We start from the raw sequence: 24,549 nt of genomic DNA, 5'->3' as shown, positions 1-24,549 counted from the left end.
CCAGGCAGGTACTGAAGAGGCAGGGAGAAGAGGGCCTTAGCCGCCACAGAATGTTCGTGGGGTGAGGACGAGGGCAGGACATGACACTCATCACCAAGGACAAATTATTCCTATTTCCTAGAAATCAGTTAGGCCTCCCTGACCTCACCCTAGGTCTCCTCCCTCTGCTCAGCATATATGCCACCCAACAGGATCAAAGGAAGATGGAGAGAGCAGGGCTGGGGAAGGGGAAGGTGGGAGATGTTAGGGACAGCTGGACTCATAGTTTTTGTTTGTTTGGTTGTCTTGGTTGTTTGCAGAAAGCTGATGGTCCCTTGAGTGCCTGGGACAACACAGGAGCCCGACTGGGCAACCTTTAGCTTTCCCAGAGCCCAGCCGGAGATGGTGGAGCTGCTTTTCTGCACCCAGGGAGCAACCTCCTCCACCCGCTTTCCGCGCCACACACCCAGGCTGCAGAACACACATATCTTTGTTAATTTATGGGAACAGCGCGGCTCCACAGGGACCACCATTCTAGGCAACAGCCCTGCCAACACCCAGCTGTTTATCTCAGATATGTGGAGAGAAGAGCAGGACTCCCCATCCTCTCCCAGGCAAGGTCCCACCCAGTGCGCACACACGGAACAGATGTGAGCTCTCTGGCCCCTCAAAAAACAAGCCCCGGGCCTGGCGACCGCTGAGCGGCATGGTTGCATGTGCAAAAAGCCTGGTGGGAGAGCTCTCCACCGAACCAGAGTCCTGCACCTCCCAGCTCTCCTGCCCACTCCAGGGCCTCAGTGTCCCCTTTTCCTTGGCCTTGTGGCCAGCTCAGTTTCACACTAGAGCTCTCCATAACTGACAGTCATCACAGCGGGGATAGCTGCCTCCACACTGCCCACTCCAGGGCCTTGAGTCCACTCGTGGAGAGCCCCGCCCAGCTGTGGCTGGCCTCTGGACCTCTTGGCCCCACAGACTCTGGCTTCCTCTGAGAGAAGTGCCCGCTGCAGCCCTCGCTCCTCATGGCTCCAGCTCCCGGGAGAGGCGGGACAGTTCCCGCTGGTTGTCGATAACCTTCAGCTGCTGGACGTAAGCCCAGGTGCTGGCTGGACTCCGGGCGCTCAGGGACTGCTCAGAGCCTGGAAGAGAGGAGAGCCTTCAGGGAGGCACCGCAGCCACTTCACCACACCTCCGGCTGACCTCCCCAGGGAGCAGCCTCCGTGTCCCCACCCCCACCTTGCACCCTCTCACACCAGTCCCCAGACCTCTGCCCTTGCATCTCTCCCACCACAGAGTCAGGAGGGCAGTGGCTGCCAAGCGTGAAGGAAGAGGAACCCCCACCCCCTGACCTCAGCAGAGTCGCTCCTCTCTAGTTCAAGAGGAGCTAAAAAGGCTAGATGTGGTAGTGCGCGCTTATAGTCCCAGAGCTTCCGAAGCTGAGGCAGGAGGATGGAGAGTCCTAGGTGGATGGAGAGCTCTGTTTCAAAACAGCAACAAAATGGCCAGGAATGGTGGCGCATGCCTTTACTCCCAGCACCCAGGAGGTGGAGGCGAGGGGATCTTTGATGAGTTTGAAGCTAGCCTGGGCTACATGATGTTACAGGCCAGCAAAGCCAAACAAACAAAAGGCTCAGGGTGTGAACCGGTTGTCTTGCCAGGTGTCTTGTAAGCGCCTGTAATCCCCCATGCTGAGGGCCACTCAGACAGCCTGGGCTCCTTGGTAAGTTCCAGGCCAGTGAGAGCTTGTCTCACAGAAAAGGAGAGAGCGGGTGCTAGAGAAACAGCACCCAAGGTTGTTCTCGGACCATACACACATACACACATACACACATACACATACGTGTACATGCATACAGATGTATGGCATCTATCCCTACACATGTGTACATGGGCAAACATACACAAACAAAGATAAAACCTGAACCAAGCTTACTGTAATCTGTATTAAGCGTGTGGATGTGAGATTTAGGAAAGAAACCAAAAGCACACCGATATGAGGCAAGCTTGGAACCCCGGCCTGGGCCATGAGGCAAGACTGTGTCAAACATCAGCCAATCCATCAATAAACAAAGCATAAAATAAAAAACAAGTGAGTAACTCAAAATTCAGCATGGTGGCTGTGGTGGGGAAAGAGAGGCAGTGGACAGCAGAGAACCAGGTCATGTGTGCCCTACTTGGACTGAGCCAAAGGCTCAATATTTTATCAGCGTGGATGTATCTGTGGACACCGGACAGGCATCATGATGAGTGCCCTATGCTATGGCTCTCCCTTAACCACATGCAACTCCCATAGAAAAATACATGGGCTGGAGTCAGCATGCCAGCTCCTCCTCCGTTACTTCCTCTTTAACGTGGGTGAGGAGCAGTGCCTGTCTCTGCCCCTGGCTCTGCCAGCTGCTGTCAGCACCCCCGTCCCATCTCTTACATGTGGAGATCCTTGACGCCTGGCTGTCCTCGTGGATGTGGGAAACTCGGCTTCTGAGTGGTGACAGAGGCACTGAGCAGAGGGAATGGGCAGAGTCAGGGAGATGGCCAGGCTGGGCCTCCCTGGGAGAGGGGAGAGCCGAGGGGCCCTCCCCCAGGGGGACCACCTCTTACCAGTGCCGTGGCTCCGGCAGTGGTGGAGCATCCGCACCGCTCTGGCCATCATTCGCTGTGGACAACACAAAGACATGAGAACCGGCCTGTGGCCCCGGAGTGTGGTCTCCGTACGGGAAGCTGGGAGTCAAGCTCCCGTGGAACCACGGTCATAGGGGCTGGGTTTCTAGAAAAGACATGGTGTGGCTGCTTCAAGCCAGCACCCCCAGAAGCTCAATGGGACCTCGGCAGTGGCTGGTAGACAGAGACTGGGGAAGGCTAAGAAGAAAAGGCCGTGAAGGTGCTCTTCTTGAACACTGTCGTGTTCCAGGCTGTCATCCCCGTAGCTCCAATGGAAGGCAGACCCTCCCATGTGCGGCAGAGTAAGGAACGGTCTAACAGTAAATATTCAGTTCTGTTTTGAAACAAGGTCCCTGTAGCCCAGGCTGTTCTTAACCACAGAATCCTTCTGTCGCAGCCTCCTGCACATGGGGTTGGGGGTAGAGTGTTTTGTGTTACTTGCCTGCACACGGGAGGCAGGGGGGCGGCTGGGGTTCTCCCACCCACCCCTGCCCCTTCCCAGGCCGGTTTTCATAGCGCCGACCCACAATGGAGGTGGGAGCCCACTTTTCCTGAACTCACCATCTTCTCAAAGTTGATGAGGTTCTCTACGAGCGTGTGGTTTCCCTCGTGAATGAAGGTCATGTCTGCAAAGGGATGGCTTTGCTTACGGGTCCCCAAACTCTCCTGTGTCCCAGGAAAGGTGAGGGACCAACAGCAGGAAGCATAGGACACATGCCGCCCACGCTGCCCTCAGCCTCCAGCAGTGTCCGGAGCAACTCCCTAGCTCTCGGGGCTTCAACCACCCACCTCCGGCACAGCCCTGATAGGTTTCTGTCCCTGACACCTCTTTCGGCTTGTCAACTCCTAATTTACCTCAGCCCGCCCTGTGTGTCAGCCCTTCAGCTGTCATCGCCAGGGAGTGTTGGGGGACATGAGAATGAGCCCAGGGCTGGAGGCAAAGAGCTCGGGTCCTACCTTTGAGTAGCAGGGGCATGAAGGGGATGACGGGAGGGGAGAGCTTGGTGAGCGCCAGCCGATACACTCGATGGTTCCATGAGGGGTCCTGTGAGGAGAAAAAGCTGCACATGATAGCCCACCACTGACCCATGCTCACCTGGGTCCCAGGCCATACTGGAGAGGCTCCAAGCCAGCCTCCCTAACATAGGATGGCACTGAGGCAGGGTCTGGGTTAGACCAAAGCCGGCTGGGGCTGGGCTTTCTCAGTTCCCATTAGCCCCAGGGAATCTTCATGGTGATTGTTCACAGAGGCCTCCTGGGTTCTGGGAAACCTCTCTCAGCCTTTCTCTCTGATGGGTGTGTTCCCCTGAATACCTTGGAGCCCACAAGACCAGTTTTCTTGAGAACATCCAAGGCTGAAAACACCTTGGTGCTCTTCTCTCTAGAACACTACAAAACCTTCAAAAGCTCCAGAAGGCTCAGCCCTGACTCATTCCTCACTTTTGTCTTACAGATCCAGCCTGCAAGCCCTTGAAGGGCCCTGGAAAGGCCAGGGACACCCTCCATCCTCACACACAGTGGGTCTTCCGTTCACAGAATATTTCAGTTTTGTCCTTGCTGTCGTGCTTGGCCATCAGCCTGAACCCTGGGGCAGAGCAGCTAGAGTCTGGTATGTTCTACCTCCTCCTAAATCTTAGACCCAGGATGTCTCCGGGCCTGCTGCAGTCTTATATCCAGGGCAAGTGTCCCCTACATGAATAGCAATGGGGACAGTATACCACAAGGCCCCTATCACTATGCTGATGACACACCCTCAGCCACTTCCCACAACTACAGAGGGATCCAGGCCCCAGGTGGGCACTGAAAGCCATGAAAGGCCAAGAGTCGGGGTCCAGAGAAGGTGGGATTGGGCCCAGCACTCACCAGCAGCCTCTCCAGGGCGGAGTACAGCTTCCGGACTTTATGGGGCAGACGCTGTGAGGGTGAGAAAGGGGAGAGGCCATGGCTGGGAAAAGACAGCCACCCTAACATCCCCCAGGAGGGATGAAGCCTGGCCCTGGCAGCTCTGAGCACCTACCTCCCAGGTGTGGGCCAGGCGGCTGATGGCTGAGTTGCTGAGGCCAAACATGACGGCAAAGAAAGAGTTGAGATTCTTCTGTTCCTTGAGGCTGTGAGCACAAGACCCAGACACCCTCAGAGGAAGCAGCCACATCCCCAGTGATGCCTTTGCAAGGGGGATTAGGGGCGTGGATTAGGATGCAAAGGCTCTGGGGATGGGGGGGGGGGGACAAAGGGAAGGCAGATTAGGCAACACAGTGGGTAGGCAAGGGGGGTAAGAAAGGGTGGCTGCAGGAGTGGTAACACGCCCTACCGTCTCCACACATCCCACTATCCCTCTGTACCCCGCACACTCCACTGTCCCAACGGGCACTCACTGGGCCGCCAGCTTGATGAACTTCCGGAGCAGCTGGGCCCGGGGCCCCGGAACAGGGCAGAGACAGAGCTCCGTGGCCACCCAGTACTGTAGCTCGTTGAAGCGGCGCATGAAGCGCTCCAGGTTTGCAGTGGTGACATCCCGCAGGTGCTGGGGGCCCAGGACATAGTGGATCAGCTCCACCTGGACGGGGGCAGAGGCCAGGTCAGCATGCTAGGCCCGGTGTCCTGCCCACAGCCTCCTCCTCGGCTCTACCTCCTGCACCTGGTGGATCCTGTTGAAGAGGTTCCAGTCATGGTCTGTCAGCTGGCCTGCCAGGTCCTTGGCACTCACCAGGTCCAGCATCTCAGAAGAACCCAGCATGGGTCCTAGCTGCTCAGGGTGTGGGGTCTGCAGGGGAAGAACACTCAGATACAGGGAGGACCCGGGACAAAGAGCCTGCCTGTGGTGAGAGGGGCAGTGGACAGAGAGGGCACTTCGAAGTGGAGGGGTTTCTTGGGTCTGTGGCCACTGAAATGGGCTCTCCTAAAGAGGTCACTGTTCTGACAGCTCCCTCATGCTGGGGCTCTGGCTTGAGCCCCTCTTTCCCCTTGGAAGCTCCAGGCGCTAGGCCATCCCTCCCTCTTCCCTGTGAAGACTCAGTAGCAACCAGCACAAGACACCTCTCTCTTTTCTCTGTGGCCCTCCCCCAGAATCCACCCTGCCTCCCCACCCCATCCCAGCTCCTCAGGCGCTGGCAACCTGCCTGTCCCTACCAGCTTATGCACTTCCTGTGGGTCGACAACAAAGAGCCGCTCGTTGAGACCCAGGGATGTGGCCACACCACGGGCATCTGGCTGCAGGCCAACGACATCTGTGGAGACAGCAGGCGCTGTGCTGAGGGGAGGTGGTTGGGAGGGAGGCCAGGGACCAGCTGGAGGCCCTGCCTATCTCAGAGTTTTCTTCTTCCGGCAATGGCTGGAGAGAGACTTTAAACACACAGGTGTGTAGACACGGCCTGCAGCATCCACTCAGGCAGCACCTGAGACCTGTCAATCCGGATGAGGCCTCCACTTCCCTGGCCCTCAGTTTCCTCCATAAATCCAGGCCTGTAGAACTCACCCTAGCTATTTCCTAGGTCACTATTTTTTTTTTTTTATGTTATCTCTTATTTTTATTTAATGTGCATTGGTATTTGTTCTTCATGTGTTTATGTGAGGGTGTCGGATCAACTGGAACTTGAGCTACAGACAGTTGTGAGCGGCCATGTAGGTGCTGAGAATTGAACCCAGGTCCTTTGGAAGAGCAGTCAAACCTCTCAACCACTGAGCCATCTCTCCAGCCCCATCTTGGTCACTTTTATAAGCATGGCTGGTGCAAGTAAAGGATGAGTATAAGAAACCCTCTGAGGGCTGGAGAGATGGCTCAGAGGTTAAGAACTGGCTGTTCTTCCAAAGGTCCTGAGTTCAATTCCCAGCAACCACAGGGTGGCTGCAACCATCTATAGTGAGATCTGGTGCCCTCTTCTGACCTAAAGCCATACATGCAGGCTGTATTAATAATAATAATAATAATAATAATAATAATAATAATAATAATAATAAAAAATAATTAATAAAGCCCTCTGAAAACTAGGAAATGTCCTATCTACTCCTCGGTGTTGACTTTCATCAGCTGTGGACTGGCCAATACTTTGACTCTTTGAGTCTCCAGGCCCTTGACCAGTGGATTCCAAAGTATGACATCCATGTGTGGAGAGAAAAAGTTAGATTTTCTATTTAATCCATTTTCTCACCTATTTTGTATTTCTATTTTGTGTATAGCTTTATAAACACAGGTTGATGAGGTGATTTTTATATTAATTTTATAGGTAATTTAGGAGATTCGTAATAGAGCATTCGTTACTAGCATTCGTTACTACGGTCTCATTTATTGAGACCCTACGGTCTCAATAAATGAGACTTTAGCCAGTGGTAACTCACCAGGTAACCAGCAGAGGGCAGTGCCTCCTGAGCTGAGCCCACAGGTGAGCTCCAGTCTCTGGTCACTCTTGAAGAGAGGGCTTCTCCCCTGGCCACCCTCGCCACAGTTCCCTGATGGCCCCAGTTCCTGGCCATCAGGCCCAGGCTACTACTCAAGGATAACAATGGCTTTTAACCTTTCAAATTTTCCGGAAGCACGTCCTGATAACCTAGATGGCAGTCTGGGCAGAGATGTGCTATACTCCAGGTTGCATGCCTTATGGGTATCTAATGGCTACAGCAGGCGCTCGGAACGGTGTGCTGACAATGCCCACTTGACAGGCAGGACGTGGAGATTTAGAGGCCCAGGGTCCCCAGCTGCTAATGTAGCGGTTAATGTGGAATTCTCACACAGCTCGGGGAGCCCAATCTGTGTTCTCTGCCGCCTCATCTGTCATAGCTGCTGTAGCAATCCTGGCACCTAATGAATTGCTGCTGCTGCATAGCTGACTCTCCAAAATGTTTCCTCCTGAGGGCTGAAGAGATGGCTCAGCAGTTAAACACACCGGTTACTCTTCCAGAGGACCAGGGTTCGACTCCCTGCATTTGGTGGGAGTACCTCCAGTTTCAGGAGAGCCAACCCCATCATCCTACTTTCATGGAAATCAAACACATGTATAGCACACAGACCACACATTTAAGCAAAACACCCACACACATAAAATAAAAATAAAATGATAAAAAAGAAACATTTTGAAAATGTTTGCAATGCTGCTTAGTTGGTCATCTTGGCACAAGCCAGGCTCATTTGGGAAAAGAAAACCTCAACTGAGAAAATGCCTCTGTCAAGCTGCCCTGTAGCAAGTCTTCAGGGTGGTTCATTGATTAATGATTGATCTGGAAGGCCCGCCCAAGGTGACCAGAGGCACCCCGGGCAGGTGGTCCTCGGTCCTATAAGAAAGCGGGCTGGGCAAGCCATGGGGAGCAAGGCAGTAAGCAGCACCCCTCCGTGCCCTCTGCTTTGGTCCCTGTGCTACGTTTCTTCCCTGACTCCCCTTCACAATGGGCTGTTAAGCTGTAATGCACATTTGCCTCACCAAATTTTTTTCTGACCATGCTCTTTACCACAAATCAGAAAGCAAACTAGGGATATCTGATGGATGACTTAATGAGGGAGGGCTACCTAAAAGCAAAGGCGAGCCACACGCTCCCTAACTCCAATAGCTCTGGGAACAGGCCAAATTCTCTTGAGCTCTGGTTTCCATGGTTGTAAAAAACAGGTCAAAATTTCCTCTCAAGAGATAGTGATTAGGAATAAATGAGTATGTAAGAATGACACATGTCAGACAGCATTCTAAAACACCATGCTCATTTAATTCTCACAAATCCCCTCTAGGAGGCACGGCATCTTATTATCTCTGCTTAACATATGAGCAGCTCAAACAGAGAGCTCACATCCCCGGCTCCGGGAGCCATAGCCAGCGAGAGAACCAACTGGCTGGGCCTTGAGCATTGCTTCTGAAGCAGCCAGAGGTGTAGTCATCCTGCCACAAATTTGGGGCATGAACACAATGGTCTGAGTTCAAGGGTGCGGGTGTGGATCTGAGGGTGCCCTCCCAGGGTAGAGTATCCATCCAGAGACACACTCACCGCCTGCAGAATTGACCTTTACCAGCACCTGCCCCTTGGTCCAGTGGTCCTCGAGGGCCAGAGCTGCCATCACCTCTCTCACGGAGGCCGTCACAGGCAGCTGCAGGGTCAGCACTGAGTGGTCGGGCCTGCAGATGTCGTAGGGGACTGGAGAGGAGGAGGAGGAGGAGGAGGAGATGAGCTGGAAGCAGTGCCTGGTCTCCACATCCCATGAGGGGCAGGGCCCTACTAGCTCAGCATCTGGAAGACTCCCACAGGCCAGAATAGGAGATGCAAGAAGAAGCATAGTAGGTTGGTGCCAAGGCCCAGTGGGGAGCCCTGGGCCTGGGGACGGAGCACAGGTGGCTGACTGCTTGACAGTTACAGCAAAGGGCCCGAGGAAGACCGCATCCCTGCCCGGCCCAGAGTACCAACAGCCAGGCAAAAGAGGCAGAGACAGCAATGCCGATCGATGTCAGTCTATACTTGCTTGGCTTGCTCAGTCACCCACCTTTGTCCCCAACTCGGATGGCAGCAGTGCTGCTTGGGAGGGGCTCCTCCTGGCTAGGGAACCAAACAGGTCCATTTCTGGCCTTGGAGGGAATAGAAATAAGGCTTCAGAGTCCAGAGGTAACACACGGGGAAGGAAGGGGCAGGGAGGGCCTTTGTCATCCCCAGCAGGGAACCCAAAGCATCCTACTGCCAGGGGCCCTGCTGGCCACATGAGGGCAAGGAGCCAGGCTCAAGGAGACATGGAGGTCAAATGCAGGTCAGTCATCTGATACAGGGGCAGGGATGGAGGGGGGGCGCTCAGCCACCTCCATAAACAGGGCCAGAGCTGTTCTGGGATGAAAATGCCTGCGCCCAGTTTTTTTTTTTTTTTTTTCTCCTTCCCTTAGCTACATTTGCTACAAAGTGGGCATTGTTCTGGGCACCTAAGTATTGACAGTAGTCCTTGGAGAAAAATACTTTTAATCCTAGTCTTATGGAGGTGATAAATGAGGCTCCCAGAAGGTAAGTCATATGCCAAAGGGCACACAGCCGCTGCTACATGGCCAGGCTAGAAACTTGTGGTGCTCTCTGGGACCTCGTCCTTCAAGAGCCTCGCTGAGGAGCTGTCTTAACGTGGGCTCATCTGGCCTCGACGCTCTAAAAATCTAACACTTGCTCTCTGCTCTAAATGGAGCTGGTCGCCTGCTCCCTGCCTCTTGCTAGACAGCTTCCTCAGAGTCCCCACAAGGCCAGCCACCTGAACACAGACAATGTTCAAAACCGCCACCACCTGTGCTGGGTTCAGGAAGGCCCTGGCCTTAAAGTTACATCCACATCCACGATTCATTGCCTCAAACTTACTGCAACCAGGGGTCCCCTTGTCCGGCCTTCTCTATTCCTTCCTTTCTGCAGTTCAGAGCTCAGGCTCCTCCCCACTTTCTTCCAGGTTCTCCATTCGAATGGGTCCCCAGCACCCTCCCCTTACCCAGGAAGATCTGTTACCTGCCGCACCCCTCAGGGGCAGCCAGTCACTTGCTCTAGCACACCTGAGCAGAGCCACACTGAGCCAGGGATAGAAGTCAACACTGCTTGTCCTATCACCTCTCAACACTTCATAGCAGGGACCATGGGAGACCTCGGCGGGCCTTCCTGGCCTCCCCTCCTGCCGCCATTGCTGCCTCGGGACCCTCCTTGTCCTCAGCTCCTGGGACACTTCTCTAAGCCCTCGTGGTAAGTCAGCGAGTCAGCTTTTCTCTGCTTGCTTTCCCAGCCCCCTCTAACTTCACACATCGTGACACTATTTCACAGCTCTGCTTCTCTAGTGACTGTGAACCCACAAGCCAGGGGCCCCCTCCTGCCAGGATCCAGCATAGTGCCTCACAAGCCACGGACTTCTCAGTGCCAGCCACATGCAGTGTGTGGCAGGAGTAGAGGCGCCCTCGTGCCCACCTCCTGTGACGGACAGGAACACCCAACACACCACAAGTTCTGGGGCGTGGAGGGGAGTCTGGTCTCGGAAGAGCAGAAAGGAAGGGGAGTAGAAGGCAGGACAAGGGGAACCCTGGGCATGAGAAGTCCGAGGATATGAGTCAAAGGGAACAGTCAACGTGGTGAGAGTGCTTTACTGGGGGTGCTGCAGATGTGGAATGCGGGTCGCCTTGGGAACACACATTCTGGCTCTATTCAGAACAAGAAGGCACTAAGAAGGTGAAAGGGCAACAAAAGGAAGGCCCATGCAAAGGGCCTGCAGTGAGGCCAGCTTTGGCTATAGCCGGAAGCAGCCGGTGGGAACCTCGGCTGATGGAGTTGGCTGAAGGCAATAAAAAGTACGGGCTTTGTGTTCCCTCGCAACGCATCATTCCCCAGGACTGTCTTCCAGCCTACCTCCTTCCGGGTCTTTTCTCCTACCCCCTTCAACCAAATCTCAGCTCCAGTCACAAGTGGGCTGGCCATGTGCAGCCCCGGGACAGGCCGTATCAGACTAGCTCAGCTCCTCCACCCACCAGAAAGCCTGGGTCCTTGGAGATGAAGCCAGCCACTTGTCTCAGCTCCCAGCTACAACTGCAGGCACGAATCGCCCACCCCCACCCCAGAAGGAATAAAAGCCCCTGGGTGGGGCTGAAGGTGCCCTACTGTAGCTCTCACACAGGACACATCACAGGTCTTGATTCTCTGTGTGCTGGGCTTGGAGGGGCAGGGGGAAGAAGCTGGGCCAGGCAGAGGGAAAAATGTCAAGAGTCTGGGCAGGCACCTTGCTCTGAGGAGATGCGTTCCCACAGCCATTCTCCACCCTGCAGAGAGCAATGAGAGAGGAGGTGAGGGGGACACGGAGGACCCCTGCAGGCAGGACATGGGCAGGGCCAGTGGCCACAGTGGTCTGAATCCCATCTTGCCCTCCCCTCCCCATGAGTTCAGAGGGGTGTAGGGAGGAGGGTACACAGGGCAGGGGGCAAGATGCAATTATGTCCCAGATTGGCATCGGTGATTTCCAGAGGCCAGAAGGGAGGGAGAATCAGGAAAGAGATTCAAGCTCTGGATTTCTGAATGAGCTCTTGCCCTTTAGCCCCAGCTGCCCCACAGATGTCTGGGGAAGCAAGAGACACTCAAAGGAGTTGATGGTGAGGGTCAATGGACACCGGTATTTGAGTCCTCAGTAACTGGTCAGAGGGAAGACGTGAGCAATGAACACAATGAATAAGTGAACGACTCTAGTATACGTGGAAATGGAGTGAGGGCTGAAAAGAACACCCAGTGAGATGGGCCAAGCAGCCTAGACCGAAGCCCTGGATGGGCCAGCACCAGCAGCTCAGCCTCTGCCACACCAGGGTGATGGATGAACTTTAGTCAGAGGATCACCTGTGGTGCCGACGCCTCTCTGGATACTGCTCCCTCAGCAAGTTGCTAAGCCGGGCGTCCCTGCTCACCAGGTCTGAGACTTTCTGTGAAGGGCCAAGAGTTAGCCCCTGGGAGATGGCTGCGGCTGCACCTTCATGGGCAGACCGGCCACACCCCCAGGTACCTGGAGGAAGCTGGTGGCCACAGGGTCTGAGTGGAGCATGGGGCCATACAGGGCCACCCAGCGGCTGACTAGCCGCAGTATCTGCTGCCTCTTGTTGCAGACATACGTGCTACGTTCCTGCTCGCTGCCTCCCGCAGGTTCTGCTGGCTCCACGTGGAAGGTGGGCACCAGTCAAGGGAGCCACAGCGTGCCACTGAGGCCGCCCACCACACCACCTCCACACGCCATCCCGTCCCCTACCCACATCATCCCGGGGGCCGGAAGGATATTGGTGCAGGAGGGCAGTGAAGAGCTGGGTGCTGGGCATGAAGACGCTGTGGGTCAGCAGGAAGTCACTGAGGAATGTCTCTGTTGGGTAGGGTGAGGGACGGGAAGGGACTTCAGAAGCCACGTTGTAGCACAGCTGTATGCACAACTTCAGCATACCTCCCCAAGTCCAGTACAAGTAAGGGAAGCAATGCCCAGCCCCTGTGACACTCAGCGCTCTCCACCCAAGCCAAGAGCACTTGCGGCCAACTGCCAGTCTGGACTAATCTAGCGCCTGATGAGGTCAGGTGGCAACGACCTCCTAATGGCTTATAGAACAGGCAGAGTGTCCTCTGACTCTACCTGTTGGGTCATGGGCACTGGAATCTGGTCGCATAGCCTCCAACAGGAGTTCTAGGATCTTCTCCGGGGTGCCAGACATCACCGTATAGCTAGGGGGAAAACGGCCGATAGCACAAGCCTCTCCATCATCGTCCCTCCCCAGACAGACATCAGTAATTGACCGCATCATGCCTCCTGGTTTGCCAGCCCTAGTCTATCTTGGAGAAGGGGCACTGATACTGCCACCCCCCAACCCCACATAGAGGCAGAGGACAGGAGCATGGCATAAAAAAGGGAGCAAAGGCTGGGAAGTGGGTGAGGTGCGGCTAAGTGAAGGGCGGTGTGGAGCTGTGTGGGGAGAGAAACGGTGGGCTTGTTACCGGTTCCTGCCTGGGGTTGGGGGGCGGGAAGGGCCAGCACCCTGAGAGGTTCTCTCCAGAACCAGCACCACTTTGCCGTGTTCTTCCAGCCTCATGGTTTTTGCTTCCACATCCTGGAGAAAGAGCCACGTGGGTGCTCAACACACTAGGCTCCTCTTCAGCGCTCCTGTACCACATCCCTTCCGAATCCAGAGCCCTAGAGGCTCCTAGAGACCCCAGCTCTGCTCCAGATCCATCCTTATCAGACCTCCCAGCTGCAGCCCCTCCACAGACCCAAACCCCACCCTCCACACCCGACAGTCCCTGCTCTCTCTCACACCAGACAGCGGGTGTCCACTCCCAGCCAATCCCAAGTTCCCTTACAAGTCCTCTCTGACACCAGTGATGCCGCCCCACATGGAACCACAGCCTCACCGCCCCCCCCCATGCCTCCCACCCTACGGCACCTTGATGATGCGGTTGAAGTCCTGCTTGTCTACGCGCAGAAAGTGACAGTTATTTTCCCGAAGGATGATGGTGGCTGCCCGAGGGGCGTCGTTCACCAGAGCCAGCTGTCCAAAGTCATCTCCCTCATGCAGTGTGGTCACCAGCCCCTGAAGCCAGGACTCAGTCACAGCCCACCCCTACCAACCAGCCCATGTTGGGAGGGGCAGACTCAGACACACGTGTGGGCTCAGCAGCCTTGGGGCTCTCCAAAAGGAGGCTCATGAGGACATGAAGCAAAAAGCATTGATACCTCCCCCCCCCACCCCAGGGGTGGGCTGTGGTGGGCCGGAGGGAAGGGCTTACCTTGCCATGGGTCACCACATTGACAGATCCCTTCCAGATAATGTACCATGAAGTACCCTTGTCCCCCTGGCTGAACACTGACAGAAGCACTAATCAGATATGTACCTTCCTGTCACCAACCACTGCCCCATGGCTCCTGACCCTGTGGCCAACCCAACTTACACACAGTCCCTGCCTTGCTGTGTGGTTCAAAGAGCAGAACAGCAGCCAATTCCCGCTTCACCTAAGGATAGAAAGAGGAAGATCAATAGAGGCAGCCTTGGGAAGGAGAGACAAGCCTAGAGACAGAGCATCACAGGATAGAGCTGTGGCCAGGCTGCCTGTTCCTGGGATGTGGCACAGACAAAGTTAAGGGAAAGAAATAGCCAGGATTTAGACTGAGGGCTAATGGGAAGAAATTAGGTGGAGAGACTAGGGAGGCATCTCAGTGATTAAGAGCACTGGCCACTCTTCCAGAGGACCTGGGTTCGATTCCCAGCATCCAGATGGCAGCTGACAGCCGTCTGTAATGCCAGTTCCAGGGGACCCAATGTCCTGTTCTAGACTCCATGGGAACCAGGCCTGCATGTTGTGCACGTTACGTTTGACGTGGGCAAACACGCACACATAAAATAATGATATAATTTTAAAACTGTAGTGTAAAAAAGAAGATATCAGGTGGGAAAAATCTTCAAGCCACAGACAAAGGGGAGGGAACTGCCGGCAACCCCTCCACCCACCCACCCGCCCCCTCTAGCAGGAGGAAGAGGTCCGGCTAGAGAGCAAGCCTGGGTACTGACTGAGTTGGAGAGGTGGGCCACAGCCTTGATGTGCAGCAGCTCCTCGAAGATGAGGTCCAGCTCTTCATCCGTACGCTGACCTGGGCTGCAGGAGCAGAGCGAGCCCTGAGAACTGTGGCCCAGAGCCAGGCAGGAGCCACCCCACCTGCCTGCTGGGGTCTGGGGCCAGTTGGTGACTATCAGTCAATCCACTGTTATCAATGCCAGGCTTGGGCGGGTGAGCCCCAGGTACCAGGCACTTCGCTAACCACCTTTCACGAGTTATTTCATTCCACCCTCACGATGCTGACGTGAGTGCTATTTTCCTCGCTCCACTGACAGAACAGGAAGCCAGCTGGAGAGGCCCAAGGTCACCAAGCGAGTAGCTGGTTGGGCTAGAATTTGAACCCCTGACCTGCATCAGTCCAAAACTCATGTTGATAAGGAGGGCCTTCAGACCCTCTGGCCCAACACCCTCAAGGAATAGGAGAAACAGCCTAGGATGTGGGGGATTGGAGGGGCTCAGATCACTTGTCCAGTCCAAGGCAGAATGAAAGCTGCCCCTGTCCTTCCCCCCAGATGGATCTGAGAGACTTGAAGGACACGTGGGAGTCGGGACGGAGGGCAGGGCTCTCCACTCACGGCTTCCGGAGTGCTACAGTGAGTAGAGCATCAGGCCCTCTCTGAGAGAGTAGGGCCATTGCCTCAACAAGCTCCTCTTCCACATCATGAGCTCCTGCAGGCTCAGGTTCTGGTCCAGTGAACCTGTAGAATTGGGCATCTCGGTCCTGGAAGGTCCAGTCATGTTTCACTGGGGAGCCAAGGCGTGGCAGAGAATAGAAAATTAGGTCAAGAGATATTGGCCGTAATTCTAGAACCATCACAACGACTTAAGCCACTGGGTCTCAACCAGTGGGCTGCCATCCTTTTGAGGGTATCAAATATCATGCAAATCAGATTATTGACGTTACAATCCACAACAGTAGCGAAATTACAGTCATGAATTAGCAAGAACATAGTTTCATGGTTGGGGGGTCATCACAACACGAGGAACCATATGTATTAAAGGGTCGCAGCATTAGGAAGGTTGAGAACCGCTGCCTTCAGCCTCTCCACAGCTCCCAAATCCCAACGGAGTCCACTCCCCAGGTCAGCCCTCCCTAGCCTTACCCAGACCTAACGCCCAACCTGAGCTCAGCTCACCATGGCAAAGGGCGCCCTCGTCCAGCAACACCTGGCATATGCCCACAGCTTGGCTCCGAGAATGGACACCAAGACCCAGAGCCAAGATCCCATCCACCAGCTCTCGGCCAGAGCAGCATTGCCTGTGGGAAATGGAAGGAGTCCAGAGAATCAAAGTGGGAGTGAGACGGAACTCTGTCCCAAGGAACAATCCAGGCCCAAGTCCAGTTCTTCCCCAAGAAGCAGGGCTGGGCCGGGATGCCCGGAAGAGAGCAGGAGCCGGGTGGGGAGCAAATACCGATGAAGTCGGAGATGGTATTTTCTGTCTCGGATGAGGTTAGGGTAGGTGGCCAGGAGATGCCGGTGCAGCAGCTTCCCTGCCTTGAGCACACGCTCTGTGGTGGCCTGGGACGAGGGGAGGGAGGGCATCGCAAGCTTAGACCCTGAGCTTAGCAGCCTGTTGCCCCTCCCAGGTCTGCCTTCCTCAGCTCGTACCTGCTCCAAGCTCACTGTGAAATCCAGGGACTCCTCACTGTTGGTAAGTGGAGTCTGAGGGCAGTAGGGAGAGTTCGCAGATCAGTGGGAGGCTTCAAACTCAAGGACTGGGACCCCTCCCTGCCCAAGTCACTGCTGCCCTGGCCCAACTCTAGGCCCCAGTGCATGCATGTACCCTTTATGCCACAGACAATCATGTGTTGCATGCTGGCCAGTGTGCAAGGCGCCACCTGTTCTCCACTGCTGCCACTCTCACAAAACACATTTTCCCACACCAGTGTGCTGCGGGTGAGGCCCCAGGACCCCTGCTCCGTGCATCCGGAGTCCACACGTGCTCAGGCTACCAGGCAAACAGGCCCTGTGTGTGGCTGCTCAGGGTGGAGCGGGAGGAATTTGGAAGACAAGATACAAGATTCACGAAAGGCCAAGGCTCAAGCCTCTTGGGAGGCCTGGGAACACCAGCTCCCAGGTGTTCTACAGGCTTGACCCCAAGCTCAGGTCTGTGCCCCGCCACAGGGCCCTCTCTCCTAGGGCTGTGGCTCACTTAACAAAGACACAAACCCTGGAGCCGGGCTCTGTCCTAATGGTGTGACCCTGAACAAAATCTCTAAAGCGTAAATCAAAGCAACTGTAGGGCTTTCGGAAGGCTCCCACGAGTCGATGCAGAATGCATGTTTAACCATTACCTGCTGTATGGTTGTGTGTGTGCTAGCTCTCGTTACTCAGTGAGACACAGGTGGGCCTGTAGCTTGGAAGACTTGTTTCTGATACTACAAGCCACAGCCCGGTAAGGGCAGGTAAGGCCCTGCCGGCCCATAAGACTAGTTTACCATAGAAACATTGCTTGACAAGGCTCTTGGTAGCAATGTTGCCAGCAGGGACGCCAGGGCACACGTACCCTGGCATACCAGCCACGAAGGCCCCTCACAACCCTCTTTTCCCACCATCTGAAGATGGAGTTTGTGAACAGCTCTGGGCGGGCTGCCCTACTCTCTGCAAGCCCTCCCAACACATGCTTTACAGGTCACAGAGCCCATCTACCTCCCTGATGCCACCACATCCTAGGTGTGGTAGACAGAGCAGAAACTGTCTGTTCCCTTGTGACTGCCAGGGAAACCAGTCTTGAGGTGAATTCAAGCGCCCCGCATAACACAGCCATGCACGCACAGAACTACCAGCCAGCCGTGGGTGAATTGGGGCTGGAGCCAAGTGGTCTCATTACCAGTCCATCCCACCCATCACAACCACCTACACTCAAGGACCTGGAAAAGCGCTGGATGGGGCTCTGGGACTCAAGTACTCTACCTAAGACTGGAAGCTCCGAGGCACACGAATTTTTTTCACTATATCCAGGCAGAGACGCAAGGTCTAGCATGAGCAGCTAGCTCAGCATGGGGCAGAAAAGTCACTATGTGTCCCAGGGGTATCCTTGCCCAGGTCATGGGGCCTAGGGCAGTGCCAGACACACAGCCCTAGAGACTTAAGGACAGGAAATGAGGGGGAGGAGGAGCCAGGAAGGGAGGGAGGGCAGGAATGCTATCCACCCAGGCCCTGTGTTGGAACAAACAGTGCCCGAGTGCTAATGACTTCTTGTTATTCATGTCAAAATGCCCAAGTCACCCCAGTTCCTGCCCCAGCTCCCTTTGGTGCCCACAGCCCAGGCGCTAGTATGGGCTCCATTATTACTGCTGTTCGATTTGTGCGTGTGCCTGTGTGTGCGTGTGCATGCGTGTGTGTATGTGTGTTCATGGGCATGTGCTCACAGATGATAGGAAAGGGCGTCAGATTCCCTGGAACTGGGGTCCCAGATAGTTGTGATAACGTTGCTGGGTTGCTAGGGACCAAACTCTGGGCCTCTTCAAGGTCAGCAAGTCCTCTTATCTGCAGGGCCACCTCTTCAGTCCCCATTTTTTTGTTTGTTTTGTTCTGTTTTTTGGGAGGCAAGGCCCCATGCAGTCCAGGCTGAAGTCACTAAGTAGTTGAGGATGACCTTGAACTTCTGCTCATCTTGCCTCACTTTCTGAGGGTGCGGATATCAGGCATTGCCACTACACAGGGCTCTGTGCACGCTAAGCAAGCCGTCTATCGACTCAGCTACATCCCTAGCTCGCCCTTCCTGGAATGATCCTGACCTAGGAGGCCACATGACCAAGCTGGTCACTTCCTGCCCTACCCCACGGGATGGGCATAAGAGTCTACCAGGAGCTTCAAACATGCAACCGTTAGGCATTTTACTTTGCTAAAGAAAGCCAAAGCCAAAACAGTTAAATTCAATGCTGGGGGGTGGGGGGGGTGACACAGTTGCCCAGAAAAGGAAGGTTCTAGGTGTTGCCACTGTGTGAAGCAGGTGTTTGTGTTCTATTTCACAGTCAGAAAAGAAAAAGAAAAGTTACATAATCCACGCTAATGGCTGGTCAACAGCATTCACGCCCCAGCTTTCGGCATCGGCCACACCATCTCTCAAGTCCAGGCCCTGTACTTCCTCACTGCGGGTCACAGCCGCAGAAACAGCAGACGCATCCTGCCCTCGGGAACACTCTACAGGCAGAGCGAGGGTCAAGCCGAGACCACAGCCCTTCTGCGCCCCTGCAACGCTTCTGTGAATGGGGACCTTGGGATGAGGCGTGGAGCAGGCTGTTCACGGGCAGCAGTGGGCACGTGTGTGTCCCCACATGCCTGGGTTCAAAGGCTGGTTTCTGAACGGCAGCTGGGCTGTGGAACCTTGTGCTGACTTATGCTCTCTACGGGCGAGCTTCTTCTCTGTGAAGGGGACTGCTAATCACAGTGCCTGGCCCAGAGAGTTGGCCTGGGATGATTTAGATGTATTAATAATCCCAGCCCACGGAGCGCTGCCCCGGTAACTGCTTGGCAAATGTTAATGCAGTAACCCAGATTTCTTATTTCTTCTTCTTCTCCTCCTTCTCCTTTTTATTCCCTTTGGTTTTTCAAGACAGGGTTTCTCTGTGTGGCCCTGGCTGTCCTGGAACTCACTCTGTAGACTAGGCTGACCTTGAACTCAGAGGTCCACCTGCTTCTGCCTCCCAAGTGCTGGAAATAAAAGGCGTCTTCTACCACATCCTGCTGCTTTCCTTCCTTTCTTCCTTTCTTCCTTCCTTCCTTTTTCTCTGTCTGTCTTTCTTTTATAACAAGTTATTATTTATTTTTATTTCATGCACATTGGTGTTCTGCCTGCATGTCTGTGTGAGGGTGTCAGATCCCTTGGCACTGGAATGTGAGACAGTTGTGAGCTGCTGGGAATTGAACCCAGGTCCTTTGGAAAAAACAACTAGTGCTGTTCACCACTGAACCACCTCTCCAGCCCATGCCACTTTCCAATTTCTTGTATGTATGTACTGCCTTGACATATGGGCTATGGCTGATCCTGGTTTCTCTCATGACCAAGTGAGCTTCTCATTTGGCTGCTGCGGGTCAAGTGGTGACTGCTTAGCCTGGGACAGGGAGGATTCACGGTGAAATAGGAGGTGCTGGCACTAGCCTGATGGCTGTGCTGGCTCACCCTCCTTTCCCTGTCACTGAGTGTCAGAGCTTGGCTGGAGGGACAGCCCGGGAGCCACACAGCCACAGTGTGGGGACCCACCCAACCAGTTCCTTTGCTCATGGCTCAGGTCCTAGGTCAGGTTGTACATGGAGCAGGGACACAAGAGGGGAGCAGAGCTATTTCGCAGGTAGACCTTGCTCAGCCACTCAGCAGCTGCTCGGCCCTTCCCTTGTCGCTTGACCTCTCTGTGCCTCCCTTTCCACACCTGTAAGATGAAACTGTTAGGACTGAGCCCACCAGGCTGCTGTGAGCATCTTCAGTGTGACAAAGGTGAAGCCGTTACAGGGCATGGGAAACATATATTGTGACTCGTAGCCACTATCGTTATTTGTTGGATTTGTTTTGAGAACAGAGCCACCTCCCCCCAAACTGTCAAGCATCCCATGCTTGCTTGAGCCTGCGGGGCTACCCAGAGTCACCCTGCTCTTTCTCCCACTCCCACATATAGTACAAGCCTCACCTCTCCCTCATATTCTTCAAAGGCATTCTTCACCCATTGCTATGCCACCTTAACCACAGCCAGAAAGTCCTTTCTACAAGTAGTCGAGAGTCCTGTGCTGTGCCCTGCTTTCATTTTCTCTCGTCCTGGTCGCTGACAAACTCTTCTTCAGAAGGTGACCCCACGTTCCCCACGTTTCTAAAGAGGTAGGTGCAGTCTTCCCCAGGCTCTAGGCTCACGCAGGCACACTTATTCCCTCGAGGGAACACTCCACAAGCCAAAGGAGCCATAAGAGACTCAAGAGGCACAGCCTCCGGGGAGGGGTGGGGGCAGAGGGCTCTTTAAACACAGGTGCAATACCCTGGACCTACTTCACTCCAACCCTCCTGGAAGAGCACGGTAGAGAGGTGGGGTCAGCGATCTCCAATCCTAAAGCCCTCAGCACTGTAGTTGCCACCCCTCCCCTCCCCCCCAATACCTAGCAGAGAAGGGCCTGTTTCTGGACCTTTGACCCCTTTTACACTCCAGCAGCTCCCATCTTTGTGTTTCCAGCCTCTCATAAGCCGGTCCTTCCTTTCTGAGGTCTGAGGGGAGAAGGCAACTACTTCCTCCACTCTCTCCCCGACTTTGGATCCCCAGAGATTCCCCAGTGACCTCATTGTCCTGGTAACTGACCTTCTCCCCCCCCCCCCCCATTTGGCTTCTCCAAGCTGGGAAGGGGGACAGGAAGTGCACAAGTAATTATAGCCTGAAAGGGAAGGCGTAGGGCGGGTTCCAGCTGGCTACATCCCAGCAGGAGTAAGGACATGGGGTAGGACCAGCCCTCCCCCACCATTAGAAACACCCAGGGAGGGAGGGGCAAACAGGGACTCCACTCCAGCGCAGAGGGTCTCTCCCTCTAGACCCACCGGGGGCTTTCTCAACCCAGACCCCTTATTAGAAAGGTATACAGTGTTTGGACCAGGTAGGAAAAGGAAACAGTGGTGATTTTTTTTTACCCAAAAGGACTTACTGGTGAGAGATGATCCTTCCCAAGTTTGCCACCCACTCCTGTCTTCGCTCCACCCTCCACCCAGTACCCTCTGCCTTCTACAAATATGTACATACACACACACACCCCTACACACAGCATACAGACAGGACTGTCAAGCCTGATGGTTGGGTAGAGAGGATTCCTGAGGACTCGTTTCTATCTCCCCCTACGTTCCCTGGCCTTCCCCACTCGCTTCCTTCAGCAGTCATGCTCCTCTCTGAAACCTCTTCAGTCCCCCGTGGCCAGCTGCCAAGCTTTATCCACACAAATGCCTCACCCCAGGAGAAAAAAAAAAAAAAAAAAACAGATTCAGCCCAGTTCAATTGTTCACCAAAGGAGCCCGTTGCCACGGTGATGTGTCAAGAACAGTAACCAAGCTAATTTCACCCCCACTTGACCTGGCCCACATCTCCCACTGCCACACGGAGAGAACTCACAACACGTAAGTCGATGCCTGGCATACGGAGGTGATGGGTAAACGATAAAGCCCTTTTGCTCACTGGAGGCTGAATGGGGCAGCCCGGCAGCCCAGCAGCCATGCGCACAGGGCGTACACAGGCTCCAGTTGTGTGCTCAGCCACTCGCATGGCCACCAAAGTTCCCTGCCTTCTTCTATCCACCCAAGAGCAAGCCGGCTGGCCCATCAGCGACGCAGTCCAGAAGGACTCTTCCAGTCCTGGCCCAGGTGGAAGGTACTCACCCAGCGAAGCCCCTGGACGCAGCTGGGGCGCCGGGGCTCGAACACCAGCTGGTACGAGCAGCACCGGGGCCGGTGCATTCTCTTCAGCACCATATTGAGCAGCGTGCCCTCCGGAACGACGTCAGGGAGACCTCCCACCTGAGGTGGCCCCACGGCCGGACCCTCCAGCACAGTCGGGTCCACCTGCCAGTGGTTCTCACCTGGCCAGCTGACCTGCGACGTGAGGAGAAAAGTGGACAGCCATCGGCCGGAGGAGCTGGACCTCCCCACTACCACCCCAGGCTTAGCGTCCTCTGGACTTGGACTGGTCAGGCGGAGGTGCGGCAACCCTGCCAGGAGCCGGGGGAGGGACAGGAAGACCTGCCCCGGCTTCTGCTGGCTTGGCGCACCTAGGGGTCTCCAGCTGAATCACAAAGAGGGGGCCCTTCTCAGGCCTCGCTGGACTTCTGCCCCACCCCACCGCCCGGATCCTGGAGGCATGACCACCTTTCCCCGGCGTGAGGCTGCACACACAGATCCCTAGCTTTTCCTCAAACTCTCCTCCCCACCACCCTCTCCCACCCAAACTCCCCCACGTGTCGGCTTCCTCTCCCGCCCTTTCCAGCAGCTTTCCTTGGCCCCGGCCCCACCTTACCTACCTTCATGTTTCTTCTCCAGCTCACACAGCGGCGCACGCTCTAGCAAGAGGCTGGAGGACCCCCCGGCGCGCTCCAGGGCAGCTCCAGCCGGGAATCCTGGAGTGTGAGTGGCCGGGGGCAGCGAAAGGCCAGTTCCCAGAAGGACAGGTTCCCCGGAGCAGCAAGATGTAGGGCTAGGCAGAGGGGGCTCGCCCTGGGTGAGGCGAGGGCTGGGGGGCGTGGGGGAGCCCCCGCCCCTCCCCACAGACTACGAACTCCGAGCCTCCGTCTCCGTCCCAGATGTAAGAGCCAGCTGGCACAGGGCGTTCAAGCGAAGCTGCAGCTGGCACTGGTCCGGGCGGGAGCTGTCACACCCCCTGCGTTGCCCGCCCCTTCCCCTCCCCGGGACAGGCCGCGGGGGCGGGGAGCGGGCACTGGCTTTACTGTAGGGGTGGGCATAGGGGAAGAGGCAGGACCAGCAGCTGATGGAGTCCCTTCCCGGGACTACGTCAGTGGGCTCAGGCTTCGGGCCGAAGCCCCAGAGGGTAGGGAGTGCCTTAGGGTGTATGCCCCAGGCTCAGCCCCCGTGCCGGCTTAGGGGCAGCGATGGCTGCACTCGCCGCCACGTGGCCAGGAGGAGAAATGCAAACAAGGAAACTAGCGAAGGGGGAGGGAGTGAGTCACGGCGGCCCCACCCCGGAGGGAAATCCGGGCTAGGACCGCTTCCTGACCAGGGGCGTCCGGCCTCCCGTTTGGGTTCAGGGTCTCCAGCCTCCCGGGGCTGGACCTGGGCAGCCTTCCCGTGGGGAATCCCGCTGCCTGGCTTCCCACCTTTGCCCTCCCAACCGCACACACTGGCTCGGGTGGGGAAATTGAGGCCGGAGGGGAGGGACTGACTGCGTTCCAGATGGAGAGGGGATGGACGAGTGGATGGATGGACTGTGCTGGGGCTTGGATCTGGGCAGAGTTTTGAAGACAGGCTGGGCTTTGGGGGGACCGCGCCCCTCACCTCCCAGCGCTCCCCTCTGCCGGGCTAGATGAAGGTCGAGGCCCACACCTTCCACCGCTGCACAGATGGCGGGCACTCGCTCCTCCTTCCGAGTGGACAGAAAGCGACCTGGGACGGCGATTTCCGCGGCGCCCGGTAATTGCTCAGAACGTTCATGAGGGTTTAGAAGAAAGCGCGTGTCCAGCCCCCAGCCCCCAGCGTTCTAGGGCTCTCTAGCCTCTTCTCTTCTCCTTCCCACTGCCATTAAACCAGGAAGGGGGAGGTCGGGCGGAATCCAGCAGAGCTAAGACCATTTCCAACCAGAACTGATTTTCTTGATGCAACAGTTTAAACACCATTAAAAAACCTGAGTTTTAATATGTGTCTCAACGGTTTTTCTCCCCCAGGGGCATATTAGCATGGCCATTTTAACTCCTCAAATTGTGCTTCTACCCTACTAGCATGGAATGGAAGGTCTGCACTTTGAACAAACCTCCCAGGTGCCCACCCTTTGAGATGCAGTAGTGAAGATGTCACTGCTCCTCTGACGAAAGAAGGGGAACTTGGGAAGGAGTCTGGCTCACAGCCTAAGTTCCTAGAACTTGGGAGAATAGCCTGGATGGTTGGCCTACAAGGGTAGGAAATGGGTAGTCTCGGGGTGTCCTTGGGGGAAAGAGTTGGAGTTCTCGGGTGGAGTGGTAGCAGCACTCAGCATGCTGGATCCGGCCTAGAGGGTCTTGCAAAAGAGCTTCCTGAAACTAAGAATGGAGAAGGGGGGGGGCACATTTCCTATTCCTGCTGCCCCCCACCCCCCGCAGGGCAGATGGGAATGATGCTGTGAGATGAGGCAGGGCATCCGTTTACCTGTTGTTCTAACCATGTGCCTGGCCCTGATTCCTGTCCAGCCACAGTCCTACCCACGCTGTCTGGCTG

At 55.5% G+C, this 24,549-nt stretch overlaps 1 protein-coding gene across 2 annotated transcripts; it reads right to left on the bottom strand.

The window, feature by feature from the left end:
- Positions 1–458: 458 nt before the first annotated feature.
- On the bottom strand, positions 459–23,175 carry Rapgef3 (Rap guanine nucleotide exchange factor 3). Of its 2 annotated transcripts, none has more exons than XM_055626968.1 (28): positions 22,650–23,175; positions 22,012–22,224; positions 16,281–16,334; positions 16,084–16,190; positions 15,807–15,928; positions 15,246–15,414; positions 14,625–14,709; positions 14,008–14,068; positions 13,846–13,922; positions 13,503–13,649; positions 13,057–13,169; positions 12,698–12,786; positions 12,358–12,436; positions 12,089–12,248; positions 11,926–12,008; positions 11,321–11,360; positions 9,089–9,170; positions 8,599–8,745; positions 5,764–5,861; positions 5,273–5,398; positions 5,010–5,191; positions 4,652–4,742; positions 4,498–4,548; positions 3,592–3,679; positions 3,196–3,260; positions 2,575–2,629; positions 2,402–2,473; positions 459–1,115 (listed from the first exon to the last, which is right to left on the bottom strand). In XM_055626968.1, exons 1-28 carry the CDS (start codon positions 22,653–22,655, stop codon positions 997–999), a joined length of 2,781 nt encoding a protein of 926 aa, XP_055482943.1. In that variant the 5' UTR covers positions 22,656–23,175; the 3' UTR covers positions 459–996. The 2 variants fall into 2 exon arrangements, with proteins under 2 accessions (XP_055482943.1, XP_055482945.1); XM_055626970.1 differs by having other exon boundaries at positions 5,010–5,158.
- Between the last annotated feature and the right edge of the window lie 1,374 nt (positions 23,176–24,549).

This window comes from Psammomys obesus, unplaced genomic scaffold (assembly GCF_907164565.1).
Source record: "Psammomys obesus unplaced genomic scaffold, mPsaObe1.curated_primary_1811, whole genome shotgun sequence".
Taxonomy (NCBI): domain Eukaryota; kingdom Metazoa; phylum Chordata; class Mammalia; order Rodentia; family Muridae; genus Psammomys; species Psammomys obesus.
The sequence above is the reverse complement of the archived record's forward strand: the minus strand, read 5'-3'. Positions and strand labels throughout refer to the sequence as shown.

Coding starts and splice junctions, on each gene's coding strand:
- Rapgef3 (XM_055626968.1), bottom strand. Junction 3,680..4,497: donor CCGCCCTGGAGAGGCTGCTG/GTGAGTGCTGGG, acceptor TTCTCCTCACAG/GACCCCTCATGGAACCATCG. Junction 3,261..3,591: donor CATGCCCCTGCTACTCAAAG/GTAGGACCCGAG, acceptor ATCCCTTTGCAG/ACATGACCTTCATTCACGAG.